The sequence below is a fragment of the Trematomus bernacchii genome, unplaced genomic scaffold, assembly GCF_902827165.1.
Source record: "Trematomus bernacchii unplaced genomic scaffold, fTreBer1.1, whole genome shotgun sequence".
Classification (NCBI taxonomy): Eukaryota; Metazoa; Chordata; class Actinopteri; order Perciformes; family Nototheniidae; genus Trematomus; species Trematomus bernacchii.
In genome coordinates this window covers 383,180-409,534 of record NW_022987607.1, presented here as the reverse complement: position 1 = coordinate 409,534, position 26,355 = coordinate 383,180, and the positions used below count along the sequence as shown (strand labels likewise).

Below are 26,355 nucleotides of genomic sequence, written 5' to 3'. Positions count from 1 at the left end.
AAGATTGGAAACGGTTATTGGTATGCAGCCGGCGTTTCATCCCGTCAATACTCAGAGAGTACCGAGAAAAACTGCTTTTATTCTGCCTTACTTTAACAGAGGAGGGAGAAGTACTCAGGTCTTGTACTGGAGTACAAGTAGAAGTACTCAGGTCTTGTACTTGAGTTAAAGTAGAAGTACTCAGACCTTGTACTTGAGTAAAAGTAGAAGTACTCAGATCTTGTACTTGAGTAAAAGTAGAAGTACTCAGATCTTGTACTGGAGTAAAAGTAGAAGTACTCAGATCTTGTACTTGAGTTAAAGTAGAAGTACTCAGATCTTGTACTTGAGTTAAAGTAGAAGTACTCAGATCTTGTATTGGAGTAAAAGTAGAAGTACTCAGATCTTGTACTGGAGTAAAAGTAGAAGTACTCAGATCTTGTACTGGAGTAAAAGTAGAAGTACTCAGGTCTTGTACTTGAGTAAAGGTAGAAGTCAGATATAGTACTTGAGTAAAAGTAGTAGTCAGATATAGTACTTGAGTAAAAGTAGTAGTACTCAGATCTGTAATCATTAATCCACATCTGTAAAGTAACTATAGGTATTAAATACATGTAGTGGAGTAAAAGTACACCATTTACCTCTGAATTGAAGTGGAGTAGAAGTACAAAATGGCATACAATGGACATACTCAACTCAAGTAAAGTACAAGTACCTCAAAATTGTACTTAAGTACAGTACTTGAGTAAATGTACTTAGTTACTTTACACCAGTAGAAGTAGAAGTGCCAGAGTGTAGGAATACTCTGTTACAGTAAAAGTACTGCATTCAAAATGTTCCTCAAGTAAAAGTAGAAAAGTATTATCATCAAAATATAGTTAAAGTAGCGACAGTAAAAGTAGTCATTGTGCAGATTGGTCCATTTCAGAATAATATATATGATATGTTGTCAATATATCTACTATCTATCTAAAGTACCTCAGAGTTGGACTAAAGTACAGTTCTTCAGTAAATGTAAAGTGTCTGTCACTCTGTTCCAGGAGCTCTCAGACTTTGTGACGCATGCAGTAGTTTCTTGTGAATTGAGTTAAAGACTGCGTCAGACGGACTCCACCCTCCATGTTCCTCCGTGTCTCCACTGTTAGCGTTGGGGAGCTCCTGCGTATTTCCCTGTCTGAGTGTGATTGATAATGTCTGGGCTCTGTCCTCTTTGTCATTGCTCGTAGAGTGACTTCACCCCATGGTGCGGAATAACAAACAGAGACTTTGAGTCACGCATGAATACATTAGTTTGTTCACTTCTCCTGTACTTTTGGGTTGTAAAACAGTTACGCTGATAGAAGGTGAAACTCAAAGTATATATTTGGATTTCCTCCAATTAGAATGATGCAGGAATGAGTCCTTAATACAGTGATGACTCAGCTTTTCATCATTTTCTGTCCCCTGGTCTGGAGGTCAATGGTTTTCTGGATGTGTTTTAGTTGTTATCATGAAATAAGGTCTGTGGTTAACACAAGCTGAAGAGATTTTAATTCTACGGCATAAAATGTCAGTAAATACTCCACTGGCAAATTTTAAAACAGGGGTTGCTGCATCCTTTCTGAATCTGCAATGTGTTTCTCCTGATGGACGTGATTTAGGCCGTTGTAGCTCGAGTTTTCCTCAGATTAATCTGCATAAGTACCCAGGAAAGCAATGTTCCCTTCCACAGAACTCACCGTTGGGACTGTAGCTCAGCCAGTTCTTCCTGTTTAATCTCCGCTCACATATCACTGACACTATTCAGATGAGCAGATATTCATGGCAGAAGCTTTTATCCGCCGCTGCCTTGTGGGACGCAGGGATCGAATCTGACCTTTTCATTCATCTCATCCTACGATCCATGGTGTGAAACCTCAGCGCCGCTGGGAATTGAGCAATTATCATTCGGTGGCATCAGGTCCCCTTCCTGTCACAGGTCTGAATGTATTAACTCTGCTGAAATATGGAACAGCTGGGATCAATACCGACACGCTGCTGTGAATGCTGGAGTAGCTTTTATTGCACATCAGGCATACAGAGAAAGAGAAAGAGACTGTGATGAAGGACGACCTGTTCCACCTCAAACAACCTCAAACCGGAAGCCTTTAGAGAATGCATATAAAACAACCTTATATATGATAAGATGCAATATGAACAGAGAAAGTTTTATTTTCTGTTCATTCATGGGAGGCGTGTGGTGCAGTACAGTTGCTCCTGTTGGGATTGCCCACAGTATTGAGTATGTAAGTCACTTTGGATAAAAGCGTCTAACAAGTGACATGTAATTCCGTAAATCAGTGACTTTAGGTCCAATTGACACGTAAGGCTGTACATTTAAATCCATACAACTCAGTGACATTTTCAAAGACTGATAATGGCACAAAGCGGTAGCTATGATTACAGAGTGTTGCATTTAAAAAGTGAAATGTTCTTTGGAGAAAAAAGTCAAAATTCACAGAAGTCAGAATTCTGAGAAAAAGTCAGAATACAAGATTTTCAGATGTATTTTTTTTTTTTTATCGGAATTCTGTGATTTTGAGAAAACATAAATTCAGGATTTTGGAAAAAGTCTGAATTTTGAGAGCTCACAAAAAATGTCACATGTGGCCCTAATCCTCTTCCGTAAGAAACTGCAACCCTTTTTGCAAAGATATCACATAAATCACAGGTTAGTATTTTCAAAACACGGACCTTTAATTAAAAAAGATTCCCACAGTTTCTACCACATTTAAAAATAACCCTGATAAACATTGTTGTGTCCATCAGCATTGCCCTATGTACTGGTATCCGACCAGATGTTTATATAAAATAATAACACTAACCAGGGTCCGTCTTAATTATAAGATTTGACAAGATTCGCAGGTAAGTAAGACTTGAAGTGTCACTGCCGTTGATTTATGAACCCTCACCACTGAAGTCAAAGAGGATCAAATGTGATTTCTGCATGTGTGTGTCTCAGATGCACGTGTTGTGTGAGGGTCATTAATCACGAGCCTAATGTGAAGAGGCAGCGCAGAGAATAGAGTCAGTCCGCTGAGTGACACCCTCTGGAAAAGGCATGACATTTCATCTGGGCATGTTTCCGCCAGCCTACACACACACACACACACACACACACACACACACACACACACACACACACACACACACACACACACACACACACACACACACACACACACACACACACACACACACACACACACACACACACACACACACACACACACACACACACACACACACACACACACTGCTCTCAAGCTTTGTGACATAACGTGTTAGCTTTGGATTTTCTTCTGCTTCCAGTTACAGTGATGGCTCTGGTTTTTCACACATCTCTTACTCACTCACTCACACATACACTGGTCAGAGTTCTATAACAAATTATCTCCGGAAAGATCTTCATCACTCAGCAAACACCAGACAAAGGCTATCTGAGGACAGACTGGGGGTTTGGTAATGAAGAAAAAAAGGGGGATGACGTCTTTGTAGGAGAAAGCATCATGTTTGTTTATCTCGAAAAAAATTATTATGTATTTTTCTGATTATTTTACAGGTTTTCTAAAGATCATATGGAGCAAGGAAAAGGTTCATAAGAGCAGAGTTTGACAATTGCTTCAAGAGGCTCAAAAGGGCATTTAAAAAGAAAATGTATTTTTAACAAGAGGTCTTGTTAAACAATCTTTAACGAGGTTTGTTACTTTGTAACTTCTACATAATTATTTGTGTGTAGCTCTTTTTCGCATTTCCAAAAAATTTATTTGACCAAAAAATGTCAAGGAGTCTTTCAGATTCCAGAGCAAAAAAAAGAATAAAACCTTTGATTTTTCAAATTCCTTCCCTCTGAAGGGTTATCTTTCCTTCCTCTGAGAAATACCTGAGGTTTTCACACATTCTGTCCTTGAGATCTGCAAAAACACAAAACTGTGGGTCGCTGTAGTCGAAGCGCTTGGTGACGTTCAGGATTTTAAAGCTGAACAACTGTCTCAGAGTTAGTCAGAGTTACTAGGTTAGCTACGTTGCTGAATGTTCTCTAAATGCTGCACGTGTTGTCAAGTTGCTGAAGATGTTTCTTCATGTGGAACATTTGGGTTTTTATATCTGCATCCTTTCTGAGGCTGCAGTGTTTCTCCGGATGGAGTCACGAAACCCAAATGAAAGCATTCTGATTCTGATAGTCTGACATATTAAACCGGTATAAAACCTCTCACTGTATAAATCAATCCTCTGATCCCCTCATCAACGGACGATGAAAGACAGCTTTGAAGAATAATTGTACCGCCTGTGTGGAGTCAAAGGTCAGGTCTCTGTAGGACGAGTCCATCAAACAGGCAGCCGCTGAAAACCCACGGAGACTAATTAACACGGAGACACCGGGACGCCAACGCAAGAGTTTCCCAAATTGGGATCAATAAAGTATTTCTTATCGTGTCTCTGATCCCTCTGCAGGAACACCAGAGGGAAACCCATTCATGAGCTTCTGCCTCAGAAATGAAGCGTGAGTTCAGTCAGGAAGGCTGGCTTTACATTCGTTCATTCCTCCACTGCATATAATCACTCTTAACCAATTACATTTCACCACCATCTCCAGCAGCCAATCATCGCGCTGCAATCAAACTTTTCATTTTGTCAAGTCTGTAGTATAGATTTTTAGGCGGGGTTATCTCTTCTGTCTGAAACCAGAACCCAGCTGTGTTGTGATTGGTCAACCGCTTAGAGATGTCCCGCCCCTGAGCCTATCACGTACAATGTGTTGGAGCGCTAGCCAATAGGAGCGTGAGCATTACACAATGATGTCGCTATGTTCTGGATGTGAACAAAACATATAGAAATCACGACAGGAGTTTGAACACCACAAGAATCAGAATAAAGCATCTTCAACATATATTTAGCCTTTAACAAATATCATTTGTCCTGCAATTTGAATATTGTGATTTGTATAAAATGTGTATTAATTGTGCAGCCCTAATTGTTTTTTTAACTTGATAAAACGTTCTGAGTTCTTGTTGCAGCAGTTTCTCTGCACAGTGGGACTCTGAAGTTCTTCCAGACGTACTTTGGAGCAGCTGATTTCCATCACTGCTGCTTTCTTTCAATCTGTCTGATTTACAGACGGCAGACAGCGTCGCCCACTCAGACGTTAATGAGCAAAACGTTCCTGATGGCTTTCAGTCAAGATGACGGGCAGATGGAGATAAAAGCTCTGTGGAGATTTGATGGGAATATTGAAGCTGAGTGAATGGAAATGTGACGAGAATAAACACTGCTGTCACAACGCCACGTAAGGACAATAGTCAGTGGAGAAAATGTATTCTGAAGGAACATTTTGTGTGGTTTTATGGAGAGTTTCAACCATTAATTGGTAAAGTCACATCACACACGCTAGAGAACATTTAAAAAAAACACTTTTCTCTTTCCCAATACATTTTTTAATTCTACATACTCTCTTTCCCCACTTTCCCCACTGTCCCAACACAAATACAATCATTACAAAACATTAAAAAGGCTACCAACAATAATAAAGTCATTTTAAAAACGATATCTGACCAATACTTATATTCTAAATGATCCTGTTTATTTAAGTATGTTTATTGTATTTTATTATATTTTTTCCTTTTATTAATTAATTACATTTCTCAATGACAAGTTGTCTGATTGCTTAGAAGGCTATGAGAATATTATCTCTTGAATCGTGTACATGCATTGTATATAGAACATTTTCAGATAAGAAAATGTTCTGCCCTTTGTTTAAACACTCTGCAGAAATTCTTTATTTAATGTTTTGGAGTTTGCAGGTCAAACCAAAACTAAGGGCCAACATTTGAATTTGACTTGTATTCAAACCACTGATCTCTTGCATTTTCCATTACTTCTTGCTGTAGTATAACTCGTGTGGACACATTTCTAAAAGATCAGGGGTCATGGAAAACCTCAGGATGTATCCTCTGGGGATTATGAATATCTCGAGCAGATTTAATGATAATAAGATTTTAAGATACAGTGTCATGAACCAAATGTTGGTCTCCTGGAAATCTTGACCACCACCTAGTTTTGCTCCAAGGAAAGGTCAACGAAATCAATAAGAATCTTAGGTTTGTGGAAATGTACACATTTTTGTATCTGGCACACATGATTTGGGCAACTGTCAGAATAAACTCGAAGTCCTATTTGGATTAAATAGACTTATTTCAGAGTCAACATGGAAGTCTATTTAAGGTCTGATCCCCTGTAGATACAACTCTTCTCCAGAGATGTGTTCTTCCGTTTAAACCCCCTTGTAACTCAGAATGTGACCTCAGGAGACAGATATGTCAAAATAATACAAATGTTTGAATGATTGAAAAAACACGCTTTTCTTTCTTCACTGAACAGATGCCATCTGTGATAAAAAATAAAAAAAGTCCTTGAGGCGTCAAATATCAGAGCCGAGGTATCTGCCAGATGCTGCTGAAGGCTCTGCAGTACACAACACTTTTCTACCACAAAGGGAGATTTAAGAGCGAGTGCTGACTACTTTCTGATGCAAAACAAAGAGATATTGTCTCACAGAGCGTACTATGTTTAAGGGTGGCAACGCTTTCAGGAGCAGGTGTTTTATAATCGTTATAAACAAGGCTTCAGTGTGATTATCATGAGAGCAGATATCCAGGGTTATAAAATCTTCAAATACCTTTGCAGTGTGCAGATATAACCCTCTGTGTCCAATAGAAGGAAACATGCTGACTAATTGACTTTGAATAATTGATGCTCTCCTCGGCTGAGTATTCATTTTTAGGGGAGATTTCAGGAACAGAGGACGCTTTTATCACTGCTCAGACTACGGAAATAGTCTAACGGTGATTATAGTGATGCCACTGCAAAATGTATGAAACGCCACAGCAGTAGTAGTAAAGTACATTATATTTTAAATCACTGATGACAGGAAACATAGTTCTCTAGACTAAAGGATACAAAATAATAATGTAAGTAGTGGTGGAAGAATTACTTAATAGTAGTAATAACGCTTAACATTTTTACTTAAAAGTATAGAAGTGTTATCAGACACATGCACTCAAAGAGGATATCAGTATGTAGTTCCTCTACTTTAAAGAGTCCTCTCCTGCTGATGTTCAGGTGTATATCAGTATGTAGAGTCTCTACTTTAAAGAGTCCTCTCCTGCTGATGTTCAGGTGTATATCAGTATGTAGTTCCTCTACTTTAAAGAGTCCTCTCCTGCTGATGTTCAGGTGTATATCAGTATGTAGTTCCTCTACTTTAAAGAGTCCTCTCCTGCTGATGTTCAGGTGTATATCAGTATGTAGTGTCTCTACTTTAAAGAGTCCTCTCCTGCTGATGTTCAGGTGTATATCAGTATGTAGTGTCTCTACTTTAAAGAGTCCTCTCCTGCTGATGTTCAGGTGTATATCAGTATGTAGTGTCTCTACTTTAAAGAGTCCTCTCCTGCTGATGTTCAGGTGTATATCAGTATGTAGTGTCTCTACTTTAAAGAGTCCTCTCCTGCTGATGTTCAGGTGTATATCAGTATGTAGTGTCTCTACTTTAAAGAGTCCTCTCCTGTTGATGTTCAGGTGTATATCAGTATGTAGTTCCTCTACTTTAAAGAGTCCTCTCCTGCTGATGTTCAGGTGTATATCAGTATGTAGTGTCTCTACTTGAAAGAGTCCTCTCCTGTATTTATAATGAGGACAAACAGAGAGGTGTTTATAGTCGTTATCTCTAAAAGGTAAAATGTTCAGATTAATTACTCGAGCCAAAGCAGACATTTAGAGAATCAGTAAATGTGACTCTGAGCTGCAGAATCATTTGCACGTTGGTTTTGTTCAGGGAATAAATCCAGAGCAGATAATTTGTTGTTAGAGTCCTCTCCTGCTGATATATCAGTATGTAGTGTCTCTACTGGGATGACTATTACTCAGAAATTAACCAGTCTGCATAATGAGTAAACTTCTCGTTTTAGTACTTTAAGTATATTTGATGCTAAAACGTAACTTTAATTAAAATGTTGAATGCCAGACTTAAACGGTTTGAGTGCTTCTCTAAAGTTGAACATCACTGGGGTCTGTTTGAGGTTCATGTCTCCACACAGAAGAGCTAATGTTGAATAAATCAAGCGCTCCTCCAATGACCTGCAGTTACAGGTCCGTTTTACTGAAACATGGATAAAATGTTGGAGCTGCTCCACAAGGACCTGCAGGATCACAGGCTGCATGACTCACTCTGCCTCCGCTGAGTGTGTGTGTGTGTGTGTGTGTGTGTGTGTGTGTGTGTGTGTGTGTGTGTGTGTGTGTGTGTGTGTGTGTGTGTGTGTGTGTGTGTGTGTGTGTGTGTGTGTGTGTGTGTGTGGTGTGTGTGTGTGTGTGTGTGTGTGTGTGTGTGTGTGTGTGTGTGTGTGTGTGTGTGTGTGTGTGTGTGTGTGTGTGTGTGTGTGTGTGTGTGTGTGTGTGTGTGTGTGTGTGTTTCACCTGTCATGCCTACGACTCAGCCCACAGTCTTCTCTCTGCACCTGTCTTGCGTTCACTGCCTGCTTTTTTCCTCTAAATCTGTCCGCATGATACCAAGGACGGAATAAAGCATAAAAGTATAAAATAAATTACAAATACAAAATTACATTTATATCAAATTTAAATACAATTATGTAGAGTTTACTGAACAAAACATTATACGTTTATAAAGATTAGTAATAAATACATTCACAAAAATAAAAAAACATATCCTCATTTTTGCAAGGAGGACTTCTTTACTGCGTGCACAAACAATTAAAATACATATCATGTTTTTTACTAAGAGAGAAATCTTAAATTAACTCCGTTTGATTTCTGTTTACTCACACTTCAATCATTGCTAATCGTCCGGTCACATTGTCATCTGTGGTGTGTGTGTGTGTGTGTGTGTGTGTGTGTGTGTGTGTGTGTGTGTGTGTGTGTGTGTGTGTGTGTGTGTGTGTGTGTGTGTGTGTGTGTGTGTGTGTGTGTGTGTGTGTGTGTGTGTGTGTGTGTGTGTGTGTGTGTGTGTGTGTGTGTGTGTGTCTGATTTCACAGTAATAACACGCCGTGTGTGTTCATAATGGATTCGTCAGCGGTGAGGCTCTGCTCCTCTGCAGATTACCTGCTGCACTCCGTTAAATATACATTAAAGCAAGTATAATACAATATTTCCATACGTGTTTGAGTCAAACAATGCAAAGAAACACAAGTGATAAAAGTTACACTTGTTTACAGAAGACAACTTTCCTGCTGAGGCTTTCATTTGAAGAAGTGTTTTGTTGTTGAACTTCCAAGAGTGTGTTTTATATTAAAGCTGAAATAAATTGTGTTATTATGTTTAACACTGGGTTTAATAATAATAATAATAATAATGCATTTATTTTATATAGGTGCCTTTCAAGGCTCTCAAGGTCGCCGTACAAACACATAAAAAACAAGATACACAATATATAACACCAGCATAAGAGACATGAACAAGACAATGCAGTATATAAATCAATCAAATCATCAAATAAATAAAACAGAGGATGTGTGATGGATAATGATCAGGGTGGATATGCGAGTGTGAAGACATGTGTTTTGAGACGTGATTTGAAGATGGGGAGAGAGTCAGTGTTGCAGATGTCAGGTGGGAGGGAGTTCCAGAGGAGGGGTGCAGAGCGGCTGAAGGCTCTGGACCCCATGGTGGTTAAAGGGAAGGGGGGTGCAGAGCGGCTGAAGGCTCTAGACCCCATGGTGGTTAAACGGAAGGCGGGTGCAGTGAGGTGGAGGGAAGCAGAAGACCTGAGAGTGCAGATGGGTGTGTTGATGTGCAGGAGGTCGGAGAGGTACAGAGAGAGGAGTGAGGTCATGGATGGCCTTAAAGGTGATACGGGATTTGACGGGGAGCCAGTGAAGCTGCTGAAGAACAGGAGTGATGTGGTTAATGGAGGGGGTTCTGGTGACGATGCGGGCGGCAGAGTTCTGGACCAGTTGAAGTCTGTGGATGGATTTGAGAGGGAGACCAAAGAGAGCTTGCAAATCTAGTTTATAGTGCATTGAATACTCAAACGAAAAATAAACTAGACATCCGATCTGGTTATAATGAATTACAATCTTGTCGTCACCAGAAAATCCTTTGTGTTGTTTCATTCAAAGAGTCTCAACAAAGGTACAAAGAACAGGTGTTTCACCTTTTCTCTTAGGTCCTATTCTTCTCATGTTCATCGTGTCTCTACTTTAAAGAGTCCTCTCCTGCTGATGTTCAGGTGTATATCAGTATGTAGTGTCTCTACTTTAAAGAGTCCTCTCCTGCTGATGTTCAGGTGTATATCAGTATGTAGTGTCTCTACTTTAAAGAGTCCTCTCCTGCTGATGTTCAGGTGTATATCAGTATGTAGTGTCTCTACTTTAAAGAGTCCTCTCCTGGTGATGTTTAGGTGTATTGTATATTACTTGTACACTAAAAAGGGAGAACCCCAAAACCAGAATAGGAATACTTTAACTAAAATATTTGCAGTTACAGCAATACAATTACAAGTTTCAATAATGAATAATATACTAAATAAATAGCTCCTACTGTTTTTTTATTATCAGTATTGAAAGATCACATGGACGAAGAGCAGCTTCTGCAACAGGACGTCTTCACTGCAGCTTCTAAGAGGTGATAATATGTCATGTTGGGTTCAAAATAATCAATAACCAGAAGTGTGTGTGTGTGATGTTAAAGCATGGCCTCCTCCTCTGAAGACCCTCTGTGTCCCCTCATTGATCAGCAGGTTAACTGGGATGATTCCTCCGGGGGAGTTCAGCTCACATCACGCTGCAAATGAAGCCGTTGTGTGGTATTGATTTCTTCCTCACACACACTTCAGTCTCCAGTGTTTGGTGAAGGAGTGACAGCGGTAATTGAGACCCCCCCGCCACCCCTCCCCCCCATTCGTCCCAGTGGAAACACGTTGTTGTTTTCTCGCCTGTCACTCAGATCCCAGACCAGGTGTTGTGCTTTGTCTCTGTGAGCACCGACCCTTTGTTCCTCTGCACTTTACAGATGTGTTTTGTCTCGTGTCGGACCCCCGCTGTGACTTCTGTCACACAGAGGAGAGTGTGACACTGTTTGATCTCTCTCTCTGCTTCTGCTGAATCAATTGGGATCCTCTTCATCCATTGATGTTGCAATGCTGCGTCAGTGAAGCGTTTATTAAAACAGAACTTCTTGAATCCAGTTCTAAATGTCGTCCTCGTCTATCGCTCCTTGTCGCGTCTTCCTTCCTTCCTTCCTTCCTTCCTTCCTTCCTTCCTTCCTTCCTTCCTTCCTTCCTTCCTTCCTTCCTTTCTTTCCAAGCGACTCAGGCGCCTTTTACAGACATTTCTAACGTGTTTCCTTCCATACGATTTGTTTTACTCACGTTGGGATGACTTCACGTTCAACAAAGAAAACAGGCCTTTACACTCGTCAAACAAATCAAACAAAAGAGGCAAGACTCAAATAAAGTAATAAACAACTTAGGTGCTCTTTCTTTCTTTCTTTCTATGTACACTTTAATCTCTGTCTCATGAGGCACCGTGGGAATTGTAGTCCTTTATACGTAATTGACTATACAGACGTCACAATTAGGTGGCCCTTTTTATAAACAAAAATACTGGCTCTATCACTCCTTTTACAACATTTTAAAGAGTCCCTACTCTGCTTCCTGTGGGGTTCCCTCTCTAGTGTGTTCCATAGGTTTGTTAGTGCATGTCAATGGTCTGCAGAGGCTAAAATCCCTGAGCTCGCCTCCATTGGACTCCTTTGTTTACTTCCTGAACATAGTGACATCATTATGGAACACTTACGCTCCTATTGGCTAGCGCTCCTACACATTGGGCGTCATAGGCTAAGGGGCGGGACATCTCTAAGGGGTTGACCAATCACAGGGTCTGAAAATAGTAGGACTCTAATTCAGAAAGGATATTATAATAAAGTAAAACAAACTCTGTTTCTCTGACCAGTTTGTGATGCATTTCTTTTCCTCACCTCTCATGTGTTTGGATTATCTTCCCACAAAATACAAGGAAATACTAGTTTTATAAACCTGTGATTTCTCACGATAATCACAGTTAATTATTGTGATTAGCACGATTCATTTTTTTAATCCATTGACAGCACAAATCTAATATAATCTAATGTAAAGTGTGAAGTGTTTCCAGCCTCACAAAGCTGCTAATCTGAGCTAAGTGCATATTAGCATTAGCATCCTGACGTGCTCATAACAAAGCTGAGGTGAATGTAGTTTTGCAGATCTGTGCTCATAAGACCCTGGACAGACTGATATTCTCCCCTCATGGTGGCACCAGGCAGAGAACGCTGAGGATCAACAGTCAGTATAATTCATGTTTGCATCAGATATTTCAGTATGACACGAGGAGGTGCAAATTGATGAAGTCTATTAACTAACCCTGAGCTCTAAAGCACATCTATCTTCTCTTACTCCACAGTCTGTGCAGCTCCTAACAGCAACATGTATCTGCAGGTCTCTTCTTCCTCCTCTTGCCAACACACGGTGCTGCGAGTCAATGGAAGTGATGGAGGTCGTGTAAAACAATTAGAGAGCAGCAGCTCGCTCATTGTCTCTCAATCAATTACTGTCACAGCTCATATTCATCACTTCATTAAGAGGTTACACTCAGTGATTGTTAGGAGGATTTACATACAGTATATAATAAACACTGCATTTTATATCTCTGGAGAGTTTGAATCTCTGAGAAGTAAAGATGTCTGAATGCTCTTAGACTTATAATGATTTAAAACCCTCTTTAATCTCTACAGTTTGATGCAAATCTAAATACGTGCCGTCCTTTACTGACCTATTTTATGTATGAGAACAAAACTTTGAAATCTCTTCAGCTTGTGTTTTAACCACAGACCATATTTCAGGATACCAACCAAAAACACATCCAGCAAACCATTGACTTTGACCACAGACTCTTGACTACATTGAGCCAATGTGAGAACATGGTAGGCTAATGTTGTATGAAAGCTAATGTACTTGCAGCTTTATTAGAATAAAATAACATAGAACGTGACTAGCTTATGTGAGCTCTGTACAAGTGGACGAGGAGCCGACCAACATGTGAATGAGGTCACAGGATGAAGGTCTGAAAGAGGCTTTAGTGAGTCATCTGCTCAATGTCTAAAACTGAAAATATCGAATAGTCTGCAACAGAGAAGTGTCTTAATTCTGAAGCCGCAAGACAGCATTATACTGGATTCTGATTGGTCAATTTGGACAGGCCAAAGGTTGGTAATTCTTGCTAAAAGAATTAGTCGACTACTCTTTTTATTAATGTTTTCATGGTGATGTACCTCATACCAAAACCCCCATTGTATGTCCTAAATTCGCTTGTAGAAGAACGTTTAAAACACATAGAACTTTTTTAATCTGAGCCCTCCTGTCCACGGCACTCTTTGGCACAAAGTGAGTCCCTTTGCTCCTGAGGTTTTCTGCAGATGATGAGTCAGCCGCTGCATCAGAGCAGAGCGGGGAGGGAGGTTCAGAGCAGCATCTGGAACAAACCCTCCATGCATTGTGATCGCTATTATCCCCGGAGAAATCGATTGTAATGTCTGAACTCTGCGGGAGGCGACCGTGAGGCGACTTCAGAAACATCTCCACACACACATTACTTTTCTCTCCTTCACACCTCCAAGTGTATAGTTCAGATCCTGAGGATGGCTGCCGTGTCTCCAGCTCCTCTCCAACTTTGCTTTTTCATCGTTTTATTTCAGTGTTTGTTATATTTCTGCACTCGTGTGAAGTAACTTAAAGGGGACCTATCATGCAAAATGCACTTTTGTACGTCTTTTATACATGAATATGTGTCCCCGGTGTTCCAGGGAACTCACCAAGTGTCAGAAAACACAACCCTCTCTATTTTCCTCCATACCCAAATCTCTAAAAAAGGGGCTGCAACGGATCTGATAAAAACTGATCCAGATTTGAACACTGTCCTGACGTCAGGACGGTGGCGCTACGGCTATTGGGCCAACTCCACCAATCAGGAGGAGACAGCCACGGCCATTGCCGTTCGAAAGCGCTGGAGACGCTGTAGTACATATGCCAGGCCAGTAGATGGTGCTGTTCTCACTGAATCTGCCCTTGCAAAAACAGAGCTATAAAATGTCAAATTGAGCGAAATGAGGCATGGCTAAAATGCATGATCTGTTTGGTATTTTGAAAAAAAAAAAGTATAAATATGCCTTATATAGGTATGGTCCTACACTATATTATTCAAATATAGCATGATAGGTCCACTTTAAGTACAATTTTGAGATACTTGTACTTTACTTGAGTATTTCCATTTTCTGCTACTTTGTACTTCTACCCCACTACATGTATTTAATACCTTTAGTTACTTTACAGATTTTGATTAATAATTACAGATCTGAGTACTTCTACTCTGTATTTCGGTGTGTTATAAACTTTGTTATTATTTACTTCTTACCCATTTAGTTGCACATTGGTCACTAGCGACACTCCCTTGCACTTTATATCTATTCTGCTCCTTTGTTTTAGTGTTTTGTCTCATATATATATTTATGTTGCATTGTTGGAGGAGCCTGGGACTTTCCGTTGCCATCTCTACACTGAGCATATGATGATTAAACCTTTGAATCACATGGATAACGACAGAGATGTTAAATCCTGCAGAGGAGACACAATTGTATTTCAAAAAAGCTAATTAGTGTCCCCTTAATGCACCTGTGATGGAGTGTTTTTATATCCCCAGAAAAAGAAACAGGAACACGGAGCTATTACACAGCACTTTAATATAATCACATATTCTTAAAAGCCACTTCTTCGAGTCCCACTCTCCATCAGAGCAAATATAAATATATAGTGTGAGTCCTTCACTTCCCGTCCTCCTGGATGTCGAACTGCCTGGAGGACTTGGTGGACTCCAGCATGAGCTCGTACAGCTGTCCGATCTGGTCGCTCTGGAAGTTTCCGAGCTTGTCCTCCTGGAGGGGGGACCCGAACTTCACGGAGCTGAGCTGCCCCCCCGCCGCCTGCAGGACCTGAGTCTGCAGCGTCTCCCGGTAGCTCTGCAGGATGCAACACACAGAGGGGTTAAGACAGACAGGCTGCACCATTTAGACACAGGTCTGATCTTAAATGACTGACAACGCTGGAGAGACACTGCACATGGGCACCCAATGTGGATTCATCCGCTGCAGAAAATAGTCCCCAACAAATACATTACCTCCTACAGTTTGACATTAATGATACAAATGTTTTAAACACTGACAGTGTAAGGAATTCATAAACACACACACACACACACACACACACACACACACACACACACACACACACACACACACACACACACACACACACACACACACACACACACAACACACACACACACACACACACACACACACACACACACACACACACACACACACACACACACACACACACACACACACACACACACACACACACACACACACACACACACACACACACACACACACACACACACACACACACACACACACACACACACACACACACACACACACACACACACACACACACACACACACACACACACACACACACACACACACACACACACACAGTCTGCCAAGAGGAAGTCTCCACCCTGAATTAAGTTTAGAGCTCTTTCACTTTGTCATTCAAGGACTTATTGGAAAAGTCTAGGTGGGAAATGTTCTTATTGCATCTGGAACTCTTTAAAGTAGAGACACTACATACTGATATACACCTGAACATCAGCAGGAGAGGACTCTTTAAAGTAGAGACACTACATACTGATACACACCTGAACATCAGCAGGAGAGGACTCTTTAAAGTAGAGACACTACATACTGATATACACCTGAACATCAGCAGGAGAGGACTCTTTAAAGTAGAGACACTACATACTGATATACACCTGAACATCAGCAGGAGAGGACTCTTTAAAGTAGAGACACTACATACTGATATACACCTGAACATCAGCAGGAGAGGACTCTTTAAAGTAGAGACACTACATACTGATATACACCTGAACATCAGCAGGAGAGGACTCTTTAAAGTAGAGACACTACATACTGATATACACCTGAGCATCAGCAGGAGAGGACTCTTTAAAGTAGAGACACTACATACTGATATACACCTGAACATCAGCAAGAGAGGACTCTTTAAAGCATTTGCACACAATAAAATCTCTTATTTTTTTTATCACTGGTACCAAAGGTTTGCCTCTTCCCTATTGGCCCTTACAAAACAACTCTCGATTGGTACAAAGTGTTATACTCTAACTCTCTAACTCAGCCTACTAATAAGTTCATATTCAGTTAACTCTTACCTCAAGGACCTTTCTCTTATTAATAATAATAATAATAATAATAATAATAATAATAATAATAATAATTGCTACTCTCCTGCAGCCCTCTCGATCTAAATCAGAAATGTTTCTCTTGGCTTCAGACCCGGGTGCATTAACACAAACAGCTATCAGAGCTCTCTGCACACGGAGCCAGCTCAGGTTATTTCTCACCACTTTATCTCCGACAATTTTGTCTCTTTGTTGTTTTGCATTAGACAGAGACGTCCCTCTCTGTAAACTCCCAAGCAGACATGATTGTCTCCCAGTGGTTTTAGTCAAATTACCTTCCTCCTGATGTGTTTCCATCTGAACTACAGCCAGAGGAGTGTAAATATGACAGAAGCCTCTCGCTCCCCTGATTGGAAACGATGCAAATGGACTCTGGGTTTGAAAACAATGCATACTGATCTGCTGAGGCGTAATGAAAGTGACCGCCTTCTCCCCGGCGGCTTCACAGCTCCTGAAACCACAAAGAGACTCTCAGGATTGCAGCTGCAATCACCATCTACTTCATTAGATACATTGGCAGCAGATGGGTGGTCTACCATCCCCCCCCCCCGCAGTGGGTGATAACATCGGCTCTGCCCCTTAGTGCCGTCCCTCAAGATTATTTTGGGAACTGGAGGAAGAGTTGCAAATAAACTCATCATCGCCACATGAAGCCAGGTAAGTCCTCTGAGGTGTGTTGGAGTCAGAGTTATTACAGAAACACAAAAGGAACACAAGGCGGAGGCGATGCACCTGTGCTGATTAAAGGTGTGTTTTTTGGTCTCAGCTTTTCTTTCAGCAGGATCACAATAAAGACTACACGGAAGATTTTAATCAAACTTGGTGGAAGAACTCGCTTAATTTGGAGTGTTTTTGATGCATTTATGCTGCTTTCAAGTGCTCAGACTATTCTGAAAAAAGAGTTCCCTGCTGGGATGAGTGTCATCACGCTGGAGAGGCTGGAGAGATGCCCCCAATACTTTTAAAACATTCCTGATTTTGTTCCTATTACTTTTTCAAAGCATAACTTGTAAAAATTGCTCTGAAAAAAACCCTCAAATGAGAAAGCATGAAATTCAATGTAAATATAAAAACAAGTGTGTGTGTTCTCATCCAATCAAATAGAATAGAATGGGAGGGATGAGCCCCTCTGTAATAGTCTCACATGCAGAGCACACAGCACACAGTGACATGTGTTCTCTGCTTTTAACCCATCCTAGCACCAGGAGTCTAGCACTAGGAGCAGTGGGCAGGTGTCCGGGGCCTTGCTCAAGCGCACCACGGCAGGGCAGGAGGTGGACTGGGACCTCACCAAGTAGCAGTCCACACTCCATATTTAGGTCTGGTCGGGGACTTGAACCGGCGGCCCTACGGCTCACAGTCCAAGCCCCTACTGACTGAGCCACTGCCGGACAGAAAGGATGAACCGTAGCTTCACTTATTATAAAATGGCAACAAATAGTGCATCCAATTACCTTAAACCTTTCTTCACAGTTACACGTTTCTATTTCCTGATCTGTGTTATTATTTACTCGGACCCTTCCCCGATCTGACCATTACACTGCCTTAAATGTTACACGTTGAATAATAAGAGGTGTGACGGTGCAGTTATACAATGCCGCATAGATTTGGGGTCACAGGATCACATGACAAGGCAGCTAGTGATACAAAAAACATGACTTTTAAATAAAAAACAAAATAATTACCATTACAATATTCATATAAAAAGAAGATGGACTAAAACCTAATTTAAAAAAAGGTGTGTTTTGCTTTCACAATGCTGCATTGATCTGTATAGGATATATTTAATAGGAGGGTGGGTTGGGCAAATATTCTGTAACACTGCAGAGACGTTCACTCTCCCAAAGAACTTCCCTGACAGTCTGAGCATCATCCAAAATAATACCTAACTAATACCACATGTTCAATGACACAGTGAGTAAACAGCGTACTGAAGCTGCCATCGTGTGGTGATGGACTGACATTACACTGGCTATGCAAAGCCCAATAAACCCCATAATGATTATTATTCTCAGTATTTAATTCATCCTGGTGTCCAGAGTCCAAGGTTATGTCTTTAAATGTCTTGTGTGTTAGTAAAATATGTCCCTTTTAATGAGTTACTGTGTTAATATGAGAGAATAGCAGGAACTCAACGAGCAATCGGTTATTCAAATAGTTGGGGATTATTCTTATGTCAAACAACTAATCGTTTATTTAAGTAATATTTTTCAGCTCTGATTACGACATGGAAGCTTTTGGTTTGCCTTACTTGAAAAGTGTACTAATACAATGCTGGATTGATTAAGAGTTGCTGGGTCACATGACATAACAACTTTCGAAAAAAAACATCAGGATTTAAAAAATAAAAAAAAGTGCAGAATTTTCCTAGTAATATTAAGAAACAATGAAATAAGGCTCATCTTAACTGTCTATTTATATTTAAATATAAAATAGAGGGTGCACTAAAACGTGTCCAGTTCAGTAATACAATGCTGCATTGATTTGGAGTCACTGGGTCACATGACATGACATGGAAGTTATTAAAAGAAAATCAAGACTTTACACAAAACAAACTACAAAACTTTCATAAAAATATCAAATTAAATGACAATAAAACCCGATAAAAAGAGGTGTGTCTGACTCCAGTCCAGTGTACTAATGCAGTGCTGCATTGATTTAGAGTCACTGGCTCACGTGACTCAAAAGCTTTCTATAGTGCAGAATGTTCCTACACATGTAACTGTAAAGAAGAAGAAAAAAACACTTAAACCCAATAAAAGGACTGCAGTTATATATTGCAAGAAACAAAAGGTAAGAATATACAAATATTGATATCAAATAAGAATCCAATGAAAGGAGAAGTGTTCTCCTTGTTAATGGTAGCAGTACAAAGCAGCTTGATCTGGAGTTATTGAGCCAAAGAATGAAGGAGCCGAATCTAAAGTGAAAAGGACAGGTGTCTGAATGGTTTGGTTTGTGTGTGTTACCTCCCACTCTACCATGAAGCTCGTCACGTTTTCCGGGGATGCAGATTTGTGTCTCCTGAACTCGTCCTTCACGTACTGGTCCCCCAGAGCCCGCAGATCTATGGGCAGGAACCGGTGCAGAACCAGCAGCCTTTTGTACAAGAACCGGACCCTGGACACGTGGGCGGGACCCGCCATGAAGACCGGATGTTCACTAACAATGGGAGGTTAACAAACCATCAGAAACACCTCATGCTATCCGCAGACAGAAGGGCTGGAGGTCGGGGACAGAAAGACACCTCCACAGGGACAGTTACCCAACTCATGTGTTTACCCTGGAAATGACTCTTCTTCTCTGGTTTGAAATTATCCGGTGCACTACTGCCACCTGTTGGATTTTAGTAGTAGGCCTAATGCAGAAAAAGGGTTTTCTAGTTTAATAATTTAGATCAAATTAAATATAATTGTCACTGCACTGACACGACAAAGTGTAGTGTATATTAACACATATATAGGTGTAGATATAGGTGTATGAGCAAGCATAACTCTATAGTGTGTAAAACTGTGTGTGCACTACAGTGCATGTGCATGTGTGCACCTACCTGTGTATTGTGTGGTTAAACTATGTATGTGTATCTTCTATGATATGCATTAAGGTATATAGTATGGAAGAAATATATAAATATTTTTAAAAACTATTACAACATTTAAAATGTAAAGGACATTATTATAAAAAATATAATTGTGCTTTAAAAATGTAAATAAAATAATATTACTGATAATTAAAAATATTTTTAGACAAATAGCATTTATTTTAAATTAATTTAAAGGTGGAAGAAATCTTGTACTTGAGTAAAAGTAGAAATACTCAGATCTTACACTAGAGGAAAAGTATTATCATCAAAATATAGTGAAAGTAGCGACAGTAAAAGTAGTCATTGTGCAGATTGGTCCATGTCAGAATAATATATATGATATGTTTTATAATGATTGATCATGAAAGTGTTCTCAAAGCTGGTAAAGGTGCAGCTAGTTTGAATGACTTTGTATACTGCAGGGTACTGTAGCTTGTGAATTTACTCCAGGTGGAACTAAAGTCTGATTTAACACTTGATTATATTTCACATCATTCATCCAGATCTGTGAAGTAACTAAAGGTATTAAATACATGTAGTGGAGTCAAAGTACACAGTAGCATAACATTGAAATACTCAAGTAAAGTCCAAGTACCTCTAAATTGTACTTATCCATCTATTAATAACTAATAATTGAAACTCTTCTCACCACAAGGTGTCGCCAGCTTCATCTCCATTACTTACGCAATGAACTGTTTGTAATCTGTAAACTACAACATGTCTACCAGATGATGCCAATCCTCCAGAATTACATTTATTGATCTTGAAGGTTCTTTCTTTAATTTGGAGACAAAAGCATTAAATAATTTTGAAACAAAAGGTAAAAGTTGAGGAAAGACAAATATTATAATGCATCTTCAGAGCTCTGAGAAAACTAGGAACCACATTCAAAAGATGAAAGTAGTTTTTACTTTTCTTTAACTCACAAATTAAAATGTGTTTTCGGTCTGTGAGTGTAAAGATGTGAGGGTGCTCCCTGATAGTCTGATTAAATAACAAAGAGGATACTAATTTGCAAAACCACAAGATGTCTTTTAAAGCTCAAAAGCAAAGAGGGCTCACTAACCAATTTAAAAAACGTACTAAAGGCTAAATAAAAAAGTAATCAATATAAAAAGTGAAAATGGATCTGAGCTCCTAACACTGAACCCTCCTGTCAGGTTCCTTTCTCCTTCCTCACTTCCTGTCTGTTTCAACTGCTCTTACATTAACACAAAACACATTATCATCACCAAATGTTATTCCTTTTTAAGCAGTAAACAAAGTCTCTACTGGTTCACATGAATACCTGCAGTGAGTAAACAAAGAATAGACTAACAGATAACATGGTTGTTGATGTGGTTGTGTATCTGATGGAGGAACATCATCTAGGGTTCTCCATTCATCTCCTATGTGTTACAAAGTTGACTAAAGCTCTCAAAACTCAATGAACGTGTGGATCAGCAGTTTGATATGTTCACATGCTGCTGTGGAGGATATCATGAGGCCTGGAGGCAATCACATGTGAAACACAATATTTATGATTGATGTAAATCAGTCAGATTTGACCCAAACACGACAGGACGGTTAAAAAACACGAGTACCAACGAGTGCCAAGTGTCCCACAGAGACAACACACTGATCACACACATCCATGCAGAGCAGGAGGAAGAGGAGATGAAGCTGCTGCAGCTTTCCTCAGCCTTTGATGAAGGCAAGGGATTGGGATCACCTGAGAGGCTCACCTGGGGACAGTTAGGGGAAGAGACACACAGTAACACAGGGCTCAGAGAAACCACCTGTCAATCATTAGCTGCTGCTTTCAGGAAGAGAGAGAGTACAGCTCTCATTCCTGTTGAGGGTTGAAGTAGAAACAGAGCTGAAACAAAGTGAAACACAGCGTCAGGTGTTCAAACATCAACACAGGTGTTACATTTCTCTGGTAGAAGCACTGCTCAGCGTTCACAGATCGGATGTTTCAGACGCTCTCTGACTCTCTTTCTGCTTTGCTTTCATTCATTATTGCTTTCATTTCAAACGCTGAGGTCAGATATGGAAACTCTTGTGTTTTATGATATAGTTTGTCCTGATAGAAGGCCTGATGTGTGCAGAGAGCTGTACTGAACCACAACACCTTCACATACGTACACATACAGAACATCATTCAATGGATATGGACTTGGTAGTGGACATCTCCTCCAAGAACCTGATGCTTTGATAGCACACAGGTCTGTGTCAAATAACACACTCTCACATGACTCACTCTGAAGTCAATGGCACACAAAGAGGGGTTCATTTAGCATGTCACATTTGAAATAACTAAAGGACAAGTTATACAAGAAAGTATAAAGAAAGGGAGGTGATAGAAAACTATTTCTGCTAAAAAGTTAGCAATGATTGAGAGTCAGAGCTAAACATTTCAGATGTGTGTATCTCACACTGCACTGTCACTTTTATTCATGTCTCTTTGCTTCTAAATAAGTGTTTTTAAATGTCAATTCATAATATGTTTCTTAATGCTCTTAATGTCTTTCATTTTTGTAAAGCACTTAGAATTGCCTTGTGTTGAAATGTGCTAGATAAATAAACTTGCCTTGCCTTCACTTTCGATCATAGACTGTATATATAATACACAACCTGAGTGAGGCAGATTCACCGAGCAACAAGTGACGCGACGCTCAGACTGAATTCTCATTGGCTCAGACGGAGCTGGTGTTACCTCCTTCTGTGTGTCTCTCTCATTGACATCCCGCTCTGCAGAATGGACGGCTGTGTTTCTGTGGATAAAGAACCTTTCACACAGAAAGCCTCGTGAGATCAAGATGAAGATGAAGATGTTGCTGTTTCTGCTTCTCCTGGGAATAGTAGGCCCACACTGCACATCTGCGCGTGAGTCTTTTGATTCTTTGCGTTGGGAAATAAGAAGTGCTTCATGTGTTTATGGGCTGTGTGAGTTTAAAGTGTGATAGTCTTAAATGGTGGTAAATGGTGTACTTTTCCTCCACTACATGTATTTAATACCTTTAGTTACTTCACAGATGTGGATGAATGATGTGAAATATAATCAAGTGTTAAATCAGACTTTAGTTCCACCTGGAGTAAATTCACAAGCTACCCTGCAGTATACAAAGTCATTCAAACTAGCTGCACCTTTACCAGCTTTGAGAACACTTTAATGATCAGTCATTATAAAACATATCATATATATTATTCTGAAATGGACCAATCTGCACAATCACTACTTTTACTTTTGGAACTTTAACTATTGCTATTGTATATTGTATATTTCTAAATACACTTTAATTTATTTCTAATGAATATTAAAAGAGTCACAATAAAGTAGTCCGCAGCTTTAAATGCACAGGATGGGATCGAGGCCTTTTTACCCAGCCGCTGGTGAAGTGAAGTATTTACACTATGAACAAACAGTATAAGGACGTATACACATTATGAATACTCTCTAGATCAGGTATAAATACACACAGTGTAATACAGACTCAATACACAATAAATATGAATATATATTATAGACCGTTATTGACATTTAAAATGATATTAATACATATGAGTTGTCCATATCAAACCTAGTTGTTTTCTAAATCCAGAGAAGTGGACGTAAGTGAGAAAGTCCCTGAGTATCCAGGGGTTTGGTTTCTGACTGAAGAGCAAACAGCAGAAGAAGAAATCATATAGAACCTGCTCCCTGTCATTACACATGAAGAAGAGAGAGATAGATCTCTGGGAAGCAAATCACAATTCAACGAGGTCAACATCAATATCAAGTTCCTGTTGTTGTTGTTTACATGTCTGCTTGACTGTAGTACTGCATACTGAGAGAACATCACACTGATACTGACATGTACTGAGAGAACTATATGATGCTGTTTAGTAGATCCATAAATCAGGAGCTGCTGTTAGTTCTGGATATCCATGTATTACAGATATATGTATTCATGTATTACAGATATATGTATTCATGTATTACAGATATATGTATTCATGTATTACAGATATATGTATCCATGTATAACAGATATATGTATTCATGTATTACAGATATATGTATTCATGTATCACAGATATATGTATTCATGTATTACAGATATATGTACTCATGTATTACAGATATATGTATTCATGTATTACAGATATATGTATCCATGTATTACAGATATATGTATTCATGTATTACAGATATATGTATTCATGTATTACAGATATATGTATTCATGTATTACAGATACATGTATTCATGTATTACAGATATATGTATTCATGTATTACAGATATATGTATTCATGTATCACAGATACATGTATTCATGTATTACAGATATATGTATTCATGTATTACAGATACATGTATTCATGTATTACAGATATATGTATTCATGTATTACAGATATATGTATTCATGTATTACAGATATATGTATTCATGTATCACAGATATATGTATTCATGTATTACATATGTATTCATGTATTACAGATATATGTATTCATGTATCACAGATATATGTATTCATGTATTACAGATATATGTATTCATGTATTACAGATATATGTATTCATGTATTACAGATATATGTATTCATGTATTACAGATATATGTATCCATGTATCACAGATATATGTATTCATGTATTACAGATATATGTACCCATGTATTACAGATATATGTATTCATGTATTACAGATATATGTATTCATGTATCACAGATATATGTATTCATGTATTACAGATATATGTACCCATGTATTACAGATATATGTATTCATGTATTACAGATATATGTATTCATGTATTACAGATATATGTATTCATGTATTACAGATATATGTATTCATGTATCACAGATATATGTACTCGTGCAGGTGGCTGAGCAGAAAGGCCACGCTCTGAGAGATGCAGGGTTTCTCTGACACTTTGAACAAACACTTGATCTCAAACTGAAACGCTCCGTTCGTATCCTGTTCCCAAACAACACGAGGGAATCTGGATCCAGTTGCTTTCTGTTTCTCTATTTTAAAATAGCACCAACTGATGTAGCTACGCTCTTTATTCCCAAAGTGGGGTTTCATGTTTGTGTTTTATGTTGGGAAAGGTCAGTAGATTTCTTTTTGGAAAGATTGTAAAAGAACATGTATTTAATATAAATCTGAATTTAAACTCAAAGATAATCGTTTACTGACAGAAATCAAGATGAAAGTGGTTTCATGAAATAAAGCCCACTTATAAACTGTGTAAGAGATGCACGTGTTATCTTTAAAGAACTCACTGAATACAAAGTTTAAACTCAAACCCTCAGGAGGAAGAAACACGAGATGTCATTCGTCACTTATATGATAGAGTTGAGGGATTTCATAAAGAGCAAAGGGTTCAATCTGGTGAATATCAGAAAGAATCTTAGAGAGTCGTGCAGCAGATATATTCAGGCAGAGGTTTGTGATTTCAGATCTCAAAAGAATCAGAGAGTGTCATTTAGGAATGAAGCATCCTGAAGAAGAAAGGACTCCAGATGCTAGAAAGTGAACTGGAGTTTCTCTTCACGTTGAGATCTGCAGCTCTGACTTAGAGAAGCCTGTTCACTGAGAAGGAGAGACACACTTCTGCATGGTTACATCATGTGTTCTTTTGTATTTCATTATTCTGTATATTCTTATTTCAACACAAATCAACAGGAATATGAAAGAGAATAGTTTATGCAGCAAATATGTTTCTATGTATTTATATATATTATATATTATATTATAATTTGAATGTACTGAAGAGAAAGTGTATTAGTATAACGGATGTACTGTAGTTCTTTTTAAATCTGTATGTGGGAGATAAACATTGTTTGGAGATTTATAACGACTGAAGTTATTACTTTATTATTCTCTCTCAGGGACTCACTCTCTGAAGTATTTCTACACTGGGTCCTCTGGAGTCCCAAACTTCCCAGAGTTTGTTAGTGTTGGGTTGGTTGATGAAGTTGAGATAACTCACTACGACAGCAACACCAAGAGCTACGAACCCAAACAGGACTGGATGAACAGAATCACAGAAGAGGATTCTCAGTACTGGGAGAGGAACACTCAGCTCTCTCTGGGTGCCCAGCAGACCTACAAAGTCAGCATTGAAACTTTAAAGCAACGCTTCAACCAAACTGGAGGTTAGTTCATGTTTCACCTTCTACTGATAATATGTTGTTTATATCTTCATCCTGTACACACACACACACACACACACACGCACACGCACACGCACACCACCTTCTAGCCACGCCATCTGACAAACACACAAATCGCACACGACCACACACACACACACACACATCACAACACACCACCACACACACACACACACACAGGTAAGAAAGCGAGTGAGATAGTGGATACTCTCTCACTCTCTCTCTCCTCTTTCTCTCCTCTCTCTCTCCCTCGCT

At 39.3% G+C, this 26,355-nt stretch overlaps 2 protein-coding genes across 2 annotated transcripts; one reads left to right on the top strand and one right to left on the bottom strand.

Moving 5' to 3' along the window:
• Nucleotides 1–14,757: 14,757 nt before the first annotated feature.
• On the bottom strand, nucleotides 14,758–19,585 carry sdhaf3 (succinate dehydrogenase complex assembly factor 3; the record flags this gene model as incomplete). The annotated part of the gene is given in 2 exon segments (XM_034131049.1): nucleotides 14,758–15,052; nucleotides 19,335–19,585. Coding segments are annotated over 2 exon segments (372 nt in total). The 3' UTR covers nucleotides 14,758–14,857.
• Nucleotides 19,586–22,631: 3,046 nt separating this feature from the next.
• On the top strand, nucleotides 22,632–26,102 carry LOC117482834 (H-2 class I histocompatibility antigen, K-K alpha chain-like). Its single transcript, XM_034131052.1, has 2 exons — nucleotides 22,632–22,816; nucleotides 25,816–26,102. The coding sequence occupies exons 1-2, from the start codon at nucleotides 22,750–22,752 to the stop codon at nucleotides 26,085–26,087; spliced, it is 339 nt and encodes a 112-aa protein (XP_033986943.1). The 5' UTR covers nucleotides 22,632–22,749; the 3' UTR covers nucleotides 26,088–26,102.
• Nucleotides 26,103–26,355: the final 253 nt, after the last annotated feature.